We start from the raw sequence: 15,768 nt of genomic DNA, 5'->3' as shown, positions 1-15,768 counted from the left end.
CACCTTTGGTGTTGATCATATCTGGACTGCTGGTTCTATGAACTGCCTTCAGATGTCAGTGAGTGGTGATATGACACATGCGCTACTATGGAAGCAATCTACTTGTGATTGCAACTATGCTGACTGAAAACTAATGTATACTTGTCAAAGTGATAACTAGCTTATGGTGTAGAGTGGATGGAGATCCACTTGACCACTTATGACAAGAAGGTATGGTTATATACATCTTTGCAGTGTCACCTGCGACTCTGCTCCGGCTCTCTCTCCAGAGAGTACCTTCTTGTCGAGCACCATGGTGTAAGCGGTCATGCACCTGAAACCAGATTGGGTGTTTCTGATTGGTATTGGTGAGGACAATCGAGTAAGATCTACTCAGGATGTTTCAACTAAATGTAACCAGACAGCTTTGTACTGGTAGGTCTCGGCTGACTACCTTGAACACTCCATTCAGAGGCTGCATGGCACATCCGTTTATTCTTTGGAGAGAGAGTAGTATACTCTCCTTACAGTACAAGTGTTTGTAGTACTGTTGCTAATGCTCTCTAACATTGTCTGGACTGCAATATGCTTATCACCTACAGGGGATGGGAGTTACTGGACTGCAAGTGTTGGACACCACCTACAATAACTGACTGGACCACAGATGTTGAGCAAACACCACCTACAGTAAGGGACTGGACTGCAGGTGTTGAGTAACACTGCCTACAGTTGACACCTAATGGTGATACAACACACATGTATGAGGTGTCATTGCAAAGCTCTGTTATTGCAATGATACATAACTATGAGTCAAGTAAAGAGTATGTAAAGTATAGAGTAGAGTGGATGAGGATCCACTTGTATGCTATAGTAGAATGAGAGTATTTATGCATTTGCTTGGTGTCACCTGCAACACCTTTCCTACTCCTCCTGAGAGGCCTTCACCTCCTCTTGACACTCTCTCTTCTGCTGGTGTTGCTCCCTTTGATGCTGTGCCTCTACTGCTTGCACAGCATATTGGTTTGTGTGATACTGCCCCTTTGCCTCCATACTCTTCTTTGCCTGGTGATGTGTGTTGACCCCTTTGACACAGCTCCTCCTCCTTGTAGACAATCCCCAGTCTGCTTGACACAGCTCCTTCTCTCTTCACTGGCAACTACCTCCTTGACCTTATCTTGTGAATCCCTTAACCACCTGTTGAGTCCTGTTGCCAAGCCCCCTTGATCATGTGGTTGCCCCTGTGCTCAGTCCCCTGTGGCTGTACACATGTACCCCTTGAGTGGTAACCATCCACATGATGCTGAGCTTGGTCCCCACTCCTGCATGTGGTTATCTCCATATGCTTCTCCTTCTATTGCTGGTATCCTCCTTCCTGAATCTCCTGATGCTTGCTCATGACAGCCAGCTTGCTGAGACATGCCAATCAGGCTGACTCCAATCAATCCTTGTGAGATTAATCAGGATCCCAGAACTTGGTTGATCTCACAAGCCATATGTGCTACCAACCCAATTAGATCATCGATTCCCAATGATTGCCATAGATCAATTTGGCACACACTTCATACGCTGATCCCCTGACCCTGTGACACATGGTAGAGGTCTCTACCGAGGTGTCCCCTCCTGGCCGGCCCCTGCTTCTCCTGCTCCTGGATCGAGGAGAGCCATGTCACCTCATTGTTGATAGGGGTCGCCCCACTTCATCCCAATGACAATGCTTGCCCCCTCTTCCATCCACCTCCTGATGTTGGCACCCATCCCATGCACTGACTTCATCATTGTGCAGGGTCCCTACCTCATCCAGTGGTGACCTCAAAGGTTCATGTCACTAGTCCCTACTGGTTCTGTCATATGATCACCCTTGCCACTTAATCTCCACAGAATATGCCATATGATCTTGTTTGCTACCAATCCCAGCAGGATGCATGATACCATCTTCTCTCATGTTGATTTGTGTGAGATCTGCCATAGAGCTGCTTCTCATGCAGATCTTGGTGAACTCTTCTGCAAGTCCTATGTTCCACCTGATTCCTTGATTCCCATGCTCCCTTCATATGAGTTGATGGATCTTCCTGCTTCCTGCACATCCAGACCCATGACAGCATGGTTTATATTCATCTTTGCAGTGTCACCTGCGACTCTGCTCCAGCTCTCTCTCCAGAGGGTACCACCTTCGTCAAGTACTGTGGTAGAGGTCTCTACCAAGGTGTCTCCTCCTTGCTGAGCCCTGCTTCTCCTGCTCCTGGGTCGAGGAGAGCCAGTGCCATCTCATTGTTGATAGGGGTCACCCCACTTCATCCTAATGACAGTTCATGCCCCCCTCTTCCATCTACCTCCTGACTTCAGCACCCATCTTCTTATGCCAATTTCATTGTCATGTAGGGCCCCTACCTCATCTGGTGGTGACCTTGAATGTCCTTGCCACTAATCTCCACTGGATCTGTCATACAATCATCCTTGCCACTAATCTCTGCAGGATATGTCATATGATCCTGTTTACTACAGATCCTGGTGGGATTTGTGATACCATCATTGCTTGTGCTGATCTAGGGGAGATCTGCCATAGAGCCATTTCTTCTACAGATCTTGGTGAACTCTACTGCAAATCCCACAATCTGCCCAATTCCTCAATTCCCGTGTGTCAGGGGTCTCGCGCCTGAAACCCAGGTCGGTCTGTCGAGATACTCGGTGACTATCAAACTGTGCGACAGCTATTGTCTTGGTATCAGTGACTATCAAGTTGTGCAGTGACAGCAGGTGGCGTTCATTGTATATACTATCGTAGGTTTCAGCTGACCTCTGTGGACACTCCGTTCAGGGGTAGCTCGGCATGATCAATATCAATGTTATGATGACACCAAGGTCTGGTGTGAGTGTTGATGATGATGAGGTTGATGGTGTTGGTGATGAGATTGGTGATGTCGATGATAATGAGGTTGATGGTGTTGGTGATAAGGTTGGTGGCGTCAACATGAGTGTCCAGTGTGTTGACTTGATGCTTGAAGTGATCCCCGGACTGCAGTGGACTACTGCCTTTGGTTCTATCTATATCCAGACCGCTAACCTGCTATGGGCGCCTACGGACGTCAGGTAGTGGTGATACAACACACACACTACGATGAGGAGCAACCTTGATAGATTGCTGCTATGCTGACTGTAACTAATGAGTACTTGTGTTTCTAAAGTATTGACTAGTTGTATGGTGAGTAGAGTGGATGAGGATCCACTCAACCTATGATGATGAGAAAGCATGGTTATATACCTCTTCACAGCATCGCCAGCGATGCTGCTCCTGCTCTCTCTCCAGAGAGTACCTTCTTCATCGAGTACTGCTCAGGGGCCTCTCCTGCTTGGCACCCCTGTGCCTCTTGAGTGGTGTCGACTCCTTCGACACTGCTCCTCCTCCTCATGACCTGGTGTCGACTCCTTCGACACTGCTCCTCCTCCTCATGACCTGCTTGCCAGTGTCCTATGACTCTTGTCTCTCAAGCCCCTGAGTGGTAACCATCTGAGCTTGGTCCTCTTCATGGCTGTGCCTGCTCCTTGAGCTTGGTCCTCCTTGTGGCTGTGCCTGGCCCTCCTCGCATGTGGCTCAGTTCTCCTTTGCATGTGAGTCCATAGGAGTCCATAGTCTCCATGGAGACTGCACTACGACCATGCTCTCTACTGGTATCGACTAGGTCTTCGATACCTGTGCTCCTTCCATATGAACCCATGACCCTCCTGCTTCTTGAGCATCCAGGCCCATGACACCGTGCTCCCTTCATATGACTTGATGGGTCTTCCTGCTTCCTGCACATCCAGACCCATGACACCTCCCATGCTTCATTGCTGGCGCAACAACCCTCTTGTGCCACTATCCTCTTCCTATAGTGGCCTCTCCCACCTCATCTGAGTGGCGAGCACTACCTTCACATGTCCCCTTGTAAGATCAGTGGGGAGTGGCACCCTCTAACCAGTTTCATTGAGATCTGCTGTAAAGTCATGGTCCTGCTGATCCTGACAAATCCTGTTGTAAGGTCTTGCTCCTACCAATCCCAATGAATTCTGTCATAGGACCTAGACCCTACTGATCTTGACAAACTCTGTTTGAACCCACCACTTGCCTGATCCTGTGATTCCTGCACAGGGTCTCCTCTCATACAGATCCAGTTCTTCTGCACATGTGGTCCTATGACAGGCACCTGATTGTGGCCTCTAGAGTGGTTTATCAAATTTCAACTTCTGCGCAGACCCTGTGACACACCTGTGCAACGACAGGCATCATCCTTCTATAAAGTAATCCAAGGACTCTGAATGTGCCACACTACTTCTGGACAGAGTGTTCACAGAGGTCAGCCAAAAACTGCCGGAAGACAGCCTTCCAGCATATCTCACTGAGATCTGTCAGAAGAAGCTCACTTGACAGATTTCGCCGAAATCGGTCGGATCAAGCTCACTCAGCAGATTTCGGGTTTCAGGCATGCGACCTCTGACACAACGCTACTCCTGTGATTGCCTCCCACACCATTGGGTTGACTCTGTCAACGTAGATTCGCAGTTGCCTTTGCCAGGTGTAGTAATTGCTCCTACCTCATAGCACTGGTGGCGCTGTCATGGACATTGTCGTATCCATCTTGGTCGATTTTGCTGCTGGTGTTGCTGACCGCACTGTCAATGATGCTACTGCTTGAGCCTTTCGATGGCGAGCTACTTGGTGGTCTCAAACCTTGTTGGTGAGCCCGCTGCTGCGACTGAGGTTGTTCTCCCAGGAGCTAGTCCAAATGTTGAAGTTCGATGGTGTCGAGGGACCTAGTAACCGCTAGGTCTCATAATCTGTTGGAGGGAGTGACAAGCTAGGATGGTAGGACACGGTTTGATTATGTATGGCGACAGATGGCGATGACAAACAGTTTGTACAGATGGATGGACTTCATGCTAATGAAGAGCGAAACAACTAAATCTTGCCCCTTATGTATCTACCCCGCGAAGCATGACGGGGAAACTATCTCTTCCCCCTCGGGCACCTAATAGCCGGTATGCCGGCGAATTATCGGATAATCGGCCTGACGCGAGCCGATATACCCGCAGCCCTCTAACAGTTCGGGGGCGTCTATATTATTTCGAACCGAAGCCGAAGCGGAAGCGAGTGAAGAAGCTAGGAGTATGAGCAAGAGAGGAGAATACAACTGCGATTGAGATCTAAAAAGCAATTTTTAGTGTCGGGGAGAACGATGAGCAGAACCAGGTGGGGAGGGAGCGTTGACACCAGCGAAATAACCTTCTTGAGCTACCGCTGAAGCTCTTCTGCCTGCTGTGGAAGCAGCGTAGAGGCTGGAGATAGGTGGGAGAGTTGGTCTGGCTTGTTGTTGGAGCGATCCCGGGGAGGAACCGGAGGAGGATGGGGCAAGTTCACCACCGCCGCTGAGGTAACCACCGGAGTTCTTTCTATCTTCGAGAGCAGGTTTGGTTTTGGACTTGTTGAACAAGAAAGGGGTGCCTTCGGTGGTGGAAGAGTTAGGAGTGGAGTGTGATCCGGTAGAAGCTTGACCGGTGGAGTTGGAAGTAGCTACTGATGAAGAGGATGTTCGAAACTCCAACGAGGGTCGAGTTCGGTCCATCTCGGACGATGTGTGTGGGGAGAGGCGACGGCCTGAAGCTTTAGCTCTGCTTGTGGAGGTGGGGTTTTGGTGGTACTCCTCCTCTTGCCAATTTGGGCGTGAAGTGTGAAGCTGTGGATGAGCAGGAAGGTGCGAAGCGTAAGCACGTGAGACGGGGGCAACACCCAATCGCGACAAACTGGAGAGTTGAGGTGGCTTATCAGCTCGACCAGGCGGACTGAGTCTGGGGCTTCCCAGCTGAGTCGCAAGAGGTGGGAGCATTGCCGAGCTAGCAGCTGAGAAACCGTGAACCCTTTCACCTGAGTGTGCACGGTGAAGGATGGGTCTAGTCAACTGATGCTGTTGCTTCTGTGCTTGCTGCGTAACTGCATCCGCATATGGCGAGCGAGAGGAGCTGGCCGCAGCATCGTAATGGTGTCGATGAGCAGCATCGTATTCGCCCGCAGCATAGCTCTGTCTTCGGTGTGCAGCTGCGTTAATCGACCTTTCATCTCGGTAATGAAAGTCTTCTGGAAATTTGCGCTTCTTTGTGTTTGCCTTGTCGTTTGCCTTTCTCAGCTTGTACTTCATTCCTCGGTCCACGAGTGCATCCATCAACGCGGAGGAAGCTGAGAGACCAGGATGTTTCCTTCGCCCCTGCACTTCGAATGCATCACTGTAGATGGAAGCGATCTTGAAAATGCGCAAACCGACACGATCAAACAGATCAAATCGAAGACTGTAGATGCCACGATTGCGCACACCAAGCTCTTTGAAGACGAAGAAGCTCTGGTCCTCGCGTGTGTCAATACGAGAGTTGAAGGGGCTTTGGAGAGTGTCGCCGACCAAAGGCTCGATGCGTCTTGTGTCGGGGAGACACTCGTCCATGGGTGAATCGCCTCGAACGAGTTGAGCTCGGATGAAGACTTCGGGGAGTGAGAGGAGCTGCTCGTCACCACTACGGTCGATGAGAAGCTCACAGACGGGAGGTGGGTCGATGGGGACCGAACGAGCTGTGCGAAGAGACATCTGACTGTTGCCGATAGCGAGACCGCGACGGGGCTGTTGTCGAATCACGAGAGAGAAGCGAGGTTCTTGGCGACGAGTGTCACCGTACATGCCGAGAGCATGGCTGACACTGGGCAAGACGAGCCATTCGGATCGGTTGGGAAGGCTGGGTGCTGCTGGGGCTGGGGCATCTGCTGGGGCACGGTACGACATGTGGTAGGCAGATCTGGCACCGACATCGTGTGCGGAAGGTGGCGAGCGAGAAGGTGCCGAGTTGTAAGCCCACTCTGCCTCTCGTTGTTGTTGTTGCTGAGGGTAGACCTGTGCAGGCTTCTGGTGGTACTGTTGTTGGGCATGTCTGCTCGATTCAGGGTGTGCTAAAGAGTGAGTAGTGTAAGAGTCGTACTGTTGTCGGTCGTAGTGAGCGACACGAGGCTGTATAGACGACGAGGCTGAAGAGGCGAGGTGTTGCTCAGGTTCAGCTCGTGCCAAGAAGCGAAAGTTGCCTCTGCTGTTGTACCGATCATCATCCATCGGATCTCTGCGCCGAGACTTTGAAAGCCCGTAAGACCAGCTAGGAAGCTGGCTCGACAAGAGGACGGCGGTGATGGTGACCAATAGGTCGCCGTTCTGCGACCTGCTTGTTAGTAGAGTTTAGAGAGGTGTTGGGTGTTGATCAGCAAGCAAAGATGTCGATGAAATGATCGAGAGGATTGGCTGAGGTTGGCGTGGCGGTGGTGAACTCTAATCAAGGTTGGTTGATAGTAGGCGTAGATGAGAGTGGTCAAGATAGGCTCGAGGATCTACTGGCATCAAGGTCGAGATGAGCTCTGAGTATGTAGCAGTAGATGTGGTGGTGGTAATGAAAGAACGAGTGTAGCACAAAACAATGATGAGATGTGGGGAAGAGGATAGAATGCCTAGCTGAGCAATGGAACAAGGTGTGGTGTGAAGAAAAGGTAGGCCAGGCTGTCTACCAAAAGGAATTGATCGAAAGGCAGGAAGGGTAGCTCAGCTCGGTTCTCAGCACTTTGGTGAGCGGTACACAATGGTACTATACTGGAGAGCGGTGAATGAGATGTGGCGAAGCGGTGCTGCGGCGATGTCAGTAAAGAGACGGGAGTGTGTGAGCGCAGGTTGACGGTAGAGGTTAGGTGGATAGGCGCCTGGATCTGGCAGGCTTGTGCCATGAACCATAGGGTTTTTGTGTTGATCGATCGAGGAGGCACATCGATGTAGGCATCTGAAAAGAACAGGGTCCTGAGTTTGGTGTCAGAAAGGATCTGTCGACAGGTGTTTCTGCGGCAGCAGTTGCAAGGAAAGAAACAATGATGCAAGGTGAGTGGTTAAGTGACCGAAGAAAGGCCATGATGGACAACAGGCAGAAAGCAGGCCAAAGTGGGGGGTCGACGACGATGAGGAGGAGGAAGGAGGAGGAGGGAGGAGGGAGGAGGAGGGGGAGGAGTGTCAAACGATCAGATAGAGAAAGGAAAAGTAAGTAGACAGCGCAGTCCATGTAAGAGAGACGCCGAGGGTGCCCGGAAAGGAGCCAAAGGCCCTGCCGGAGATAAGGAGGCTTAGACATCAGGTGTTGGTGGCGAGCGGTACCACAAAATTGGTACAAGCAAGCCAGATGCATGGCGCGCATCCTGTGGTAGCATTGAAAGCTGAGTAGCTCTAGGACCGCGTTGCCGACAGAAGCGAGGACTTGAGCTGTGCCAAGGCGGGCGAGAAGAGAAGAGAACCACATTAGAATTGGACAGAAGGCGACAGGCGGAGATGATGGCGGCGAACCAAATTTTAGGAGGCTTGAGAGACAGAGACAAGCGAGGCAAGGGAAAGGCAAGGCAGGAACTAGGCTATAGAATCAAGAAAGGTGGCGACTTGTCATAAAGAAACGAGCGCGCACACCCAAGGCTCAGTCTCAGTCAGCATCAAGTGTACAAAGTGCACAAAGTGTACAAAGTGCACAAAGTGTACAAAGTGCACAAAGTGTACAAAGTGCACAAAGTGTACAAAGTGCACAAAGTGACATCGACCGAATCTCTGGCTAAAACCGATGGCGGTCTGAGCAAAGGGGTGAATTATTATCATTATTATTGTTAACGGAAGAGGTTTTTTTTGGCTCTCGTAAATTTTTTTAGAGCGTAGCGCGCGTTCGACAGAGCGCAGTTGGAAACACTTCCCTCTTTATTTCATCCATTGTTACGATGTGAGAGAGTCGAGACCTTTGAGCGCTTGTCGACCGAGCTGCCCCTAGTTGAAGTAGATAAAGCCGCACAAAGCGTGGAGACAGTGAAGGTAGTGCTTACGGCCGAGTAAAAGGCCTGAACATCTTAGCACGGACCACATGTGTCACAACCTACTCAAGGCAAATGCTTTGTTATGCTCCGCAGTCCGCCGCTCTTCTTTTGTATATAAAAGACTCCTAGCTCTCTCGCTCTCTCTCTCTCCTACCATCATCATCAACAAAGACACCTCAACCCCAACCACTGACGAATGACTCCAAGACGCTGACGAATGACTTCAACTGATTAAGAGTCTGACACTCAACGCAATGCCGCCATCGACAAGAGCTGGACAGACGGGAAGGGGCGATGATGATCAAACGACCACAAGCAATGGACAGGAGGAAGGATGGCTCACGCAGGTAGTCAGGATCCTCCAGCTGGCGAACCCGGCACTATCGGCAGAGGAAGCAATAGTACGGGCCATGGGTCTGGTCAACATTAGCAACCAAGCTCCACGCGGGGAGACCGAAAAGATCCCCAAGGACGTATCGAGCTCCATTGCTCACATCAAGAAGCTCAGCGATAGCAATTGGCACACCTGGGAACCCACCTTTATCGACTGCCTCCAGAGAGTGCATAACGCGAAGGAAATCCTGTATGGTACCGTTGTACCCGGGAGCGAGGAATACGATGAAGACCTAGACAAGGCACTCGTGGGCCTCATCCACGCCTGCTGCGATAACAGCCCGGATAGCCGCATCGACACCTACACCGTCAGAGGGGTGGATGAAGAAGTTCAACTTGGTAGCACACTCTATGCCAAACTCAAGAAGGCACTAACACTAAACGACGCTGTAAAGCGAGCAGGACTGCAGGATCGTATCCACACAGTGCGCTTGCACAATCGAGACGTTGTCAGACTAGGCAAGGAACTTGATTCGATCTGGAACGATGCGGCACGCCTCGGAAAGCGTTTCGACGAGGACCTCAAGAAATCAACTCTCTATCGCTGCACGGCTCAAGATTGGTTCTACGCCAACACCGTCGATGCACTGAAAACGGCCAAACCAGACTGCAAGTATGACGAAGCCTACCATGCACTGGCCAAGAAACAGCAGGATGGTGAGATCACTGGTCGTATTAGAGGAGCAGCAAGGGTCGCCACAAACGCGGAACAGGGGAGTGCCAACCAGGCGGAGCAAGGACCCAGGGGAAGGCGCGATCCTCGCAATCCCTTGGCCCCTCCAAAGTGCTATGCTTGCGGAGGACCAAATCACATTGCTCGAAATTGCACAAACGCACGAGGCACAAGCGAACCTGTCGCTCGTACGACACAGGAGGTGAACCACTAGGAACTCGGGTGCACCTTTCTAGCAGTCGACAGGGGCGAGCGATCAGCATGCGACACCTGGATCATCGATTCAGGTGCAACCCATCATATGGTAAATGATGAGAGAATGCTGCTCACCTCAACGAACAAGGTCGGCCAAATCAGTACGGCAGGGGACGAAAAGCTTCAGGTGAAGGCTATAGGAGATGCCTCCCTTCGGGTCGGTGAGGCCACCATCCAACTATTGGATGTGCTTTATGTACCGAAACTGAATGCTAACTTATTGTCCGTACAAGGCTTGATCGAGAATGGTGCACGAGTAATCTTCGATGAGTTTGGAACTACCATAAAGCAGAACGATGGTACCCAAGTACAATTCAAAAGGGACAGAAGACAGGGCCACTTCAAAGTGCGAGGACAAGCACTGGCTTTGGAACTGGAGGAAACACGAGATGGCGTCCCAGAGGACAACCAGAACACAGGAAAACTAGATAATGCCCCAGAGGGCAATAAGGACACGAAGCATCGAGACAGCTACCTATGGCATGAGAGGTTCGGACACCCAGGACGAGACAAAACGAGACAAATCCGGGCCCATTACCTAGGTACCGATGAGGAAATGGAACATGAGTCGAAGCACTGCAATGCGTGCAGTCAAGGAAAACAGACTTGAGCACGGATGAGCCAATCAGAGTCGGAAAGAATGGAGGCACCATTAGAGCTGGTACACGTAGACCTGATGACAGATTTCAAAGGACATGCCAACTACCACTATGCACTAGTTGCTGTGGACGACTTCTCCTCTCTGATCTACATGGAACCACTCTGCACAAAGAGTGCTGCACTCACGGCGCTGAGAAGGTGGATAGCCAGGATGGAACGGGCAACGGACAGGAAACTCAAAACACTCCGCAGCGACAATGGAGGAGAATGGTGCAGCATAGCAGCTGAAGACTGGCAAACTCAAGAGGGTTTTAAGTGGCAAAAGAGCGTCCCGGGGATCAGTGTCCAAAATGGACGGGCAGAGAGAGCAATCAGATCGGTCCAAGAAAAGATGCGCTCGATGCTGATTGGTCAAGCTTGCCCTAGAGAGTTGTGGCCGTACGCAATCACAGCAGCAGCACACGTGATGAACCTTACCCCGTCAGCCACCAAAACCATTCCCCACGAGGCCTTCTATGGAACCACTGCGCACAAGCTGGCCCAGCAACTGCGAGTCTTCGGATGCTTGGCATGGGTTCATGTTCAACAGAAGGACCAGCAAGGCAAGCACGGAGCTAGAGCAAAGCCAGCCATCATGATTGGGTATGACGACGAACACAAAGCATGGAAGTTTTGCAACCCGGACCAGCCTGCGTCAATTCAATGGAGCAACTCAGCAACGTTCCATGAGGACAAAGGATGGAGTGATCGCCAACAAGAGGCAGTCAGGCCTGTGGTGACCGCGGAGGTCGAGGAGGAGAGTGTCACGCCAGCCATAGTGGAGGAGGAGACCAAATCAGAGGCTGCAGTGGAGGATCTCCTAACAGCCGAAGACAGCACAGTAGGCGCCGCCAACACAGCAATACTGAACCTGGACCCAACACTTGGGGGAGCAATGGATGGTGAGGATGCCCAGCTCTGGAAGGAGGCAATACGAAAGGAGCTAGAAGGACTCGAGGCAATGGGGACTTGGGAGGTGGTGCACCAACCGCCAGGAGTACCACTTGTGGACTCTAAGGTTGTGCTTCGGCTGAAGCTTGATGCTGATGGTGTACCTGTTAAGCACAAGGCACGACTGGTTGCAAGGGGCTTCACACAGAGAGAGGGGATCGACTACCAAGAAACCTTCTCTCCAGTAGCACCCCTCGGAGCGATCAGAGCCATCTTAGCACTAGCAGTGCAGAACAACTGGGAGGTACATGCTCTGGACATCACTATGGCTTACTTGAACTCCACGTTAAAGGAAGCAATCTACATGAAGCCGCCAGGAGGATCAGGAGTAGCACCCGGCAAGGTGTACAAGGTAGTCAAGGGCCTATATGGCCTAAAGCAGTCTGGGCGAGAATGGAATCAGGAGTTTGACAGGTCTTTGCGACGCATGGGATTCTTCCAGGTAGAGTGCGCTCCCTGCATCTACACCAAGGGACAGGGTGAAGATATGGCCATTGTGGTCATCTACGTCGATGATACACTAGTCATAGCACCACGGCTGGAAACGGTCCTAAAGGTTAAGAAGCAGATTGGTCAGAGATGGAAGATGGAAGATAGTGGTGAGGTCTCTCACTTCTTGGGCATCAAAATCAGTCGAAACCGTGCGATGCGCACCATGACGATTGGTCAGTCAGGGTACATCGACCAAGTGCTGGCAAAGCACTTGGACAAACGCACGAAGCCGACCATGGTTCCAATGCAGAGCATACCGGAGGGAACCCTTGTCGCAAGCGCAGCACAACAGAAGGAGTATCCGGTGATTGTTGGCAAGCTGCTCTGGGTCGCCAACAGCACCCGGCCCGACCTTAGTCTCACCGTGGGTGTTCTCGCTAGGCACATGCGTGAACCATCGCAGGAGCATTATCAGGCAGCACAAAGGGTCTTACGCTACCTCGAAAGCACAAGGCAGGTTGGGTTGGTTTATAGGGCAAGTGAGTCGCAAGAGCCACTGGTTGCACACAGCGATGCAAACTGGGCAAGCGATGCCACCATACAGAGAAGAAGCACATCGGGGTCAGTGGCGTTAGTGTACGGGAACCCAGTAGCCTGGAAGTCAGCGACACAAAAATGCGTGTCATTGTCTGCTGTCGAGGCAGAGTTCATTGCAGCCACGGAAGCAACACGTGAGGTGCTCTTCCTCAAGCAGCTGCTACGCTCAATTGGCATTGCCACAGGCACACCGACGGTCTACTCGGACAACACTGGTTGCATACAGGTTAGTAAGGACCCAGCACAGCACTGGAAGCTTAAGCACATCGACACCAAGTATCACTTCGTCCGTAACAACGTACAAGAGGGAAGGGTGCAGATCAAGTACGTAGACACCACAAGAAACTTGGCAGATGTACTCACGAAACCCATTGGGAGGCAGGCAATGCAGCAAGCAAGATCTGGGCTACACCTGCAAATACCGGCAGCAGTGTACGGAACGGGGTCCCCGAGCTATGCAACAGTGTTGAAGAACGGAGGTCACACCTTGAAGCAACAGCATAATGAACAGGGTACATATGCTGTTGAGGGGGGGAGTTGAAGTAGATAAAGCCGCACAAAGCGTGGAGACAGTGAAGGTAGTGCTTACGGCCGAGTAAAAGGCCTGAACATCTTAGCACGGACCACATGTGTCACAACCTACTCAAGGCAAATGCTTTGTTATGCTCCGCAGTCCGCCGCTCTTCTTTTGTATATAAAAGACTCCTAGCTCTCTCGCTCTCTCTCTCTCCTACCATCATCATCAACAAAGACACCTCAACCCCAACCACTGACGAATGACTCCAAGACGCTGACGAATGACTTCAACTCCCCTCGCTTATCCAATTGTCGCCACTGCCTCGCCGCTTACGACATTCTGGTCTAACAATGAGCTGTCCACCATCCAGATACCAACACGCCTGACCAACTTCTAATACTCGTTACATTTTGCGCAGGTCCAGACCTTTTTCTTTTTCTCAAAGTGGCTTTCCCAAGAGCTGGGCCCTTCTTTGTCTGCCATCCAGCCCAAGTGGAAGCCCAGGCTGTGTTGTAGCTATTATCCATCTGATATTCCGACCCCATTCTCGGAGCGCCATCTGCGAGCATGCTTCTCTCTTCTCAAACCAGATCTTCCTTCGGAGCCAGATTGGATCTACGGCCCATGTGATGCGTAGAAGCCGCTGCTGATGGTCATGTTTGGTGTTGGCGATCGAAAATATCCGCTGCTCGCCGATCGGGCATCTCTTTAACCCAATTTTCAATTGCAACTTTCCCGATCTGCGCCGATTGGCTCCGTAACCACTGGAAATGGATGGTGACACCGAGCGCAAGGTGAGAGAATGGGATTAGGAGCAGCGAGGTCCCCTTTGCGATGTGGTGTGTGGTAGTGTAGGTACAGTACAATGTGAATCGAGATAATCTTGCTTTCCTTGACCAGCTGCTGACCAAGGCCTCGTCTCAAAGACTCGAGGTATGTCCGCGCAGGAAAGCCGAGACCGCTCTAGCATCCCAACAGCTTCGTTCCATCTTGCGTCGATACTTTTGCTCCTGTTGCATTCTCTTTGTCTCTGCTCCATCCTCAGCATCGTCATCATCGTCATCGCTCGCCTCCGACTCTTCGCCTTTTTCCGCATCGCCCTCGCCATCGTCAGTAGCAGGCAGACGCTCTCTCGGATTCAGCACATTACCTTCTTCATCTGGAGCATATCTGAGGTGATACCACATGCGGAGTGCACGCATCGCCAGCATGTCGTGCTGTGCGATTTCGTCCTGAATGCGTTCCAGTTTGGCGTCCACATCATCGCTGCCAAAACCTTGCATCTCGGCCGCTGACGTTGTATCGTAGCTTTCTACCAAGCTTGCTTCCTCCTTCATGATCTCAGCCTCTGGTGCTGTTCGCAAGAGAGCACCAAGAAAGTTGATGTTCTCTTCTGGTATCGGAAGAACTGGGTGCGCTAACAGCAATGGCAAGGGATTGTTGCGGTCGTAAAAGTTAAGCTCGGGTAAGCCATATGCAGTGGCCTTGACGCCGTCATCAGTGAAGCTGCCAGTACCGCCTCCCATGATGCCGCCCAAGAGTGCAGAAGAATCAGAGACATCAGCATACAAGTTCGAGTTCTCGGCTTCGGCTTCAAGCACTTTGTTGAACGAAGTCAATTGTGACGGCAGAAAGTGAGGCGATGCCGATGACAGTGATGAGGCAAGCGAGTAGGCATGCGAGAGGAGGTTGGTGTATCGATGGAGCAGTGCTGGCCATTCGTCCATACCTGGCACCATTGCGATCTCTTCCTTGAGACCCACGATTGAAGATAGCAGCGATTCGAAGCGTTGTTGCAGGATCTGTAAGTGCTCTGCAGCTATCTGCACTCTCGGCAGCGTTGGCGGGCCGGCGGTAGCCGCCATCGTATCTCCCGCCCTTTTGGAAGCCATGATGATGCCGATATGTGTCGTGAGCTGTCTGGTGTCCCGCGCTTCCCTTTCTGTCGTGATAGAGGTGTTATTTGCTGTGTGTCGCTATCGCAGCGTCTCCTCAGCTGTTCGTTGCCGCCATGGGGATTATGTGGTCGGATTCGTCGTCGAAAATCTAGAGCTTACTGCCGTGTCTGATTCGAGCCGTCTCAAGATGGTGGAAGCTCGACATAGTGCGGTCCGTGCTGAGAGCAACAAGAAGAATGACATGCCGAAGGAAGCGATCCAATATGATGATGAAAGCTGACATAAACCTAATCGGAGATCGGGTGAAGGACGATCTGATCGAAGATCGAGGATCGGGTGAAGGACGATCTGATCGAAGATCGAGGATCGGGTGAAGGACGATCTGATCGAAGATCGAGGATCGGGTACAGCCTAGTCCCGCTCGTTGTCAGACATCGTCATTAAGTAGGATATATCCACATTCGGCATGTACCATCCAGATGTATATATACCACGCTGGGAGCGCTAGGCTCTCACCATGCTTCTTAGTCAATTGAGTATACATGTT

At 51.4% G+C, this 15,768-nt stretch overlaps 3 protein-coding genes across 3 annotated transcripts; 1 reads left to right on the top strand and 2 right to left on the bottom strand.

Moving 5' to 3' along the window:
• Positions 1-5,171: 5,171 nt before the first annotated feature.
• UHO2_03968 (uncharacterized protein) lies at positions 5,172-7,097 on the bottom strand (the record flags this gene model as incomplete). The annotated part of the gene is made up of 1 exon (XM_041559925.1): positions 5,172-7,097. The coding sequence occupies one exon, from the start codon at positions 7,095-7,097 to the stop codon at positions 5,172-5,174; it is 1,926 nt and encodes a 641-aa protein (XP_041415859.1).
• Positions 7,098-9,120: 2,023 nt separating this feature from the next.
• UHO2_03967 (uncharacterized protein) lies at positions 9,121-13,347 on the top strand (the record flags this gene model as incomplete). Its single annotated transcript, XM_041559924.1, has 3 exons — positions 9,121-10,120; positions 10,220-10,729; positions 10,871-13,347. The coding sequence occupies 3 exons, from the start codon at positions 9,121-9,123 to the stop codon at positions 13,345-13,347; spliced, it is 3,987 nt and encodes a 1,328-aa protein (XP_041415858.1).
• An 896-nt stretch (positions 13,348-14,243) lies between these two features.
• UHO2_03966 (uncharacterized protein) lies at positions 14,244-15,215 on the bottom strand (the record flags this gene model as incomplete). Its single annotated transcript, XM_041559923.1, has 1 exon — positions 14,244-15,215. One exon carries the CDS (start codon positions 15,213-15,215, stop codon positions 14,244-14,246), a length of 972 nt encoding a protein of 323 aa, XP_041415857.1.
• Positions 15,216-15,768: the final 553 nt, after the last annotated feature.

Source organism: Ustilago hordei, assembly GCF_900519145.1.
Source record: "Ustilago hordei strain Uho2 genome assembly, contig: UHO2_contig_07, whole genome shotgun sequence".
In the NCBI taxonomy this organism is placed as follows: Eukaryota; Fungi; Basidiomycota; class Ustilaginomycetes; order Ustilaginales; family Ustilaginaceae; genus Ustilago; species Ustilago hordei.
Note: the sequence above shows the minus strand (reverse complement) of the source record. Positions and strands in the feature narration are given on the sequence as shown.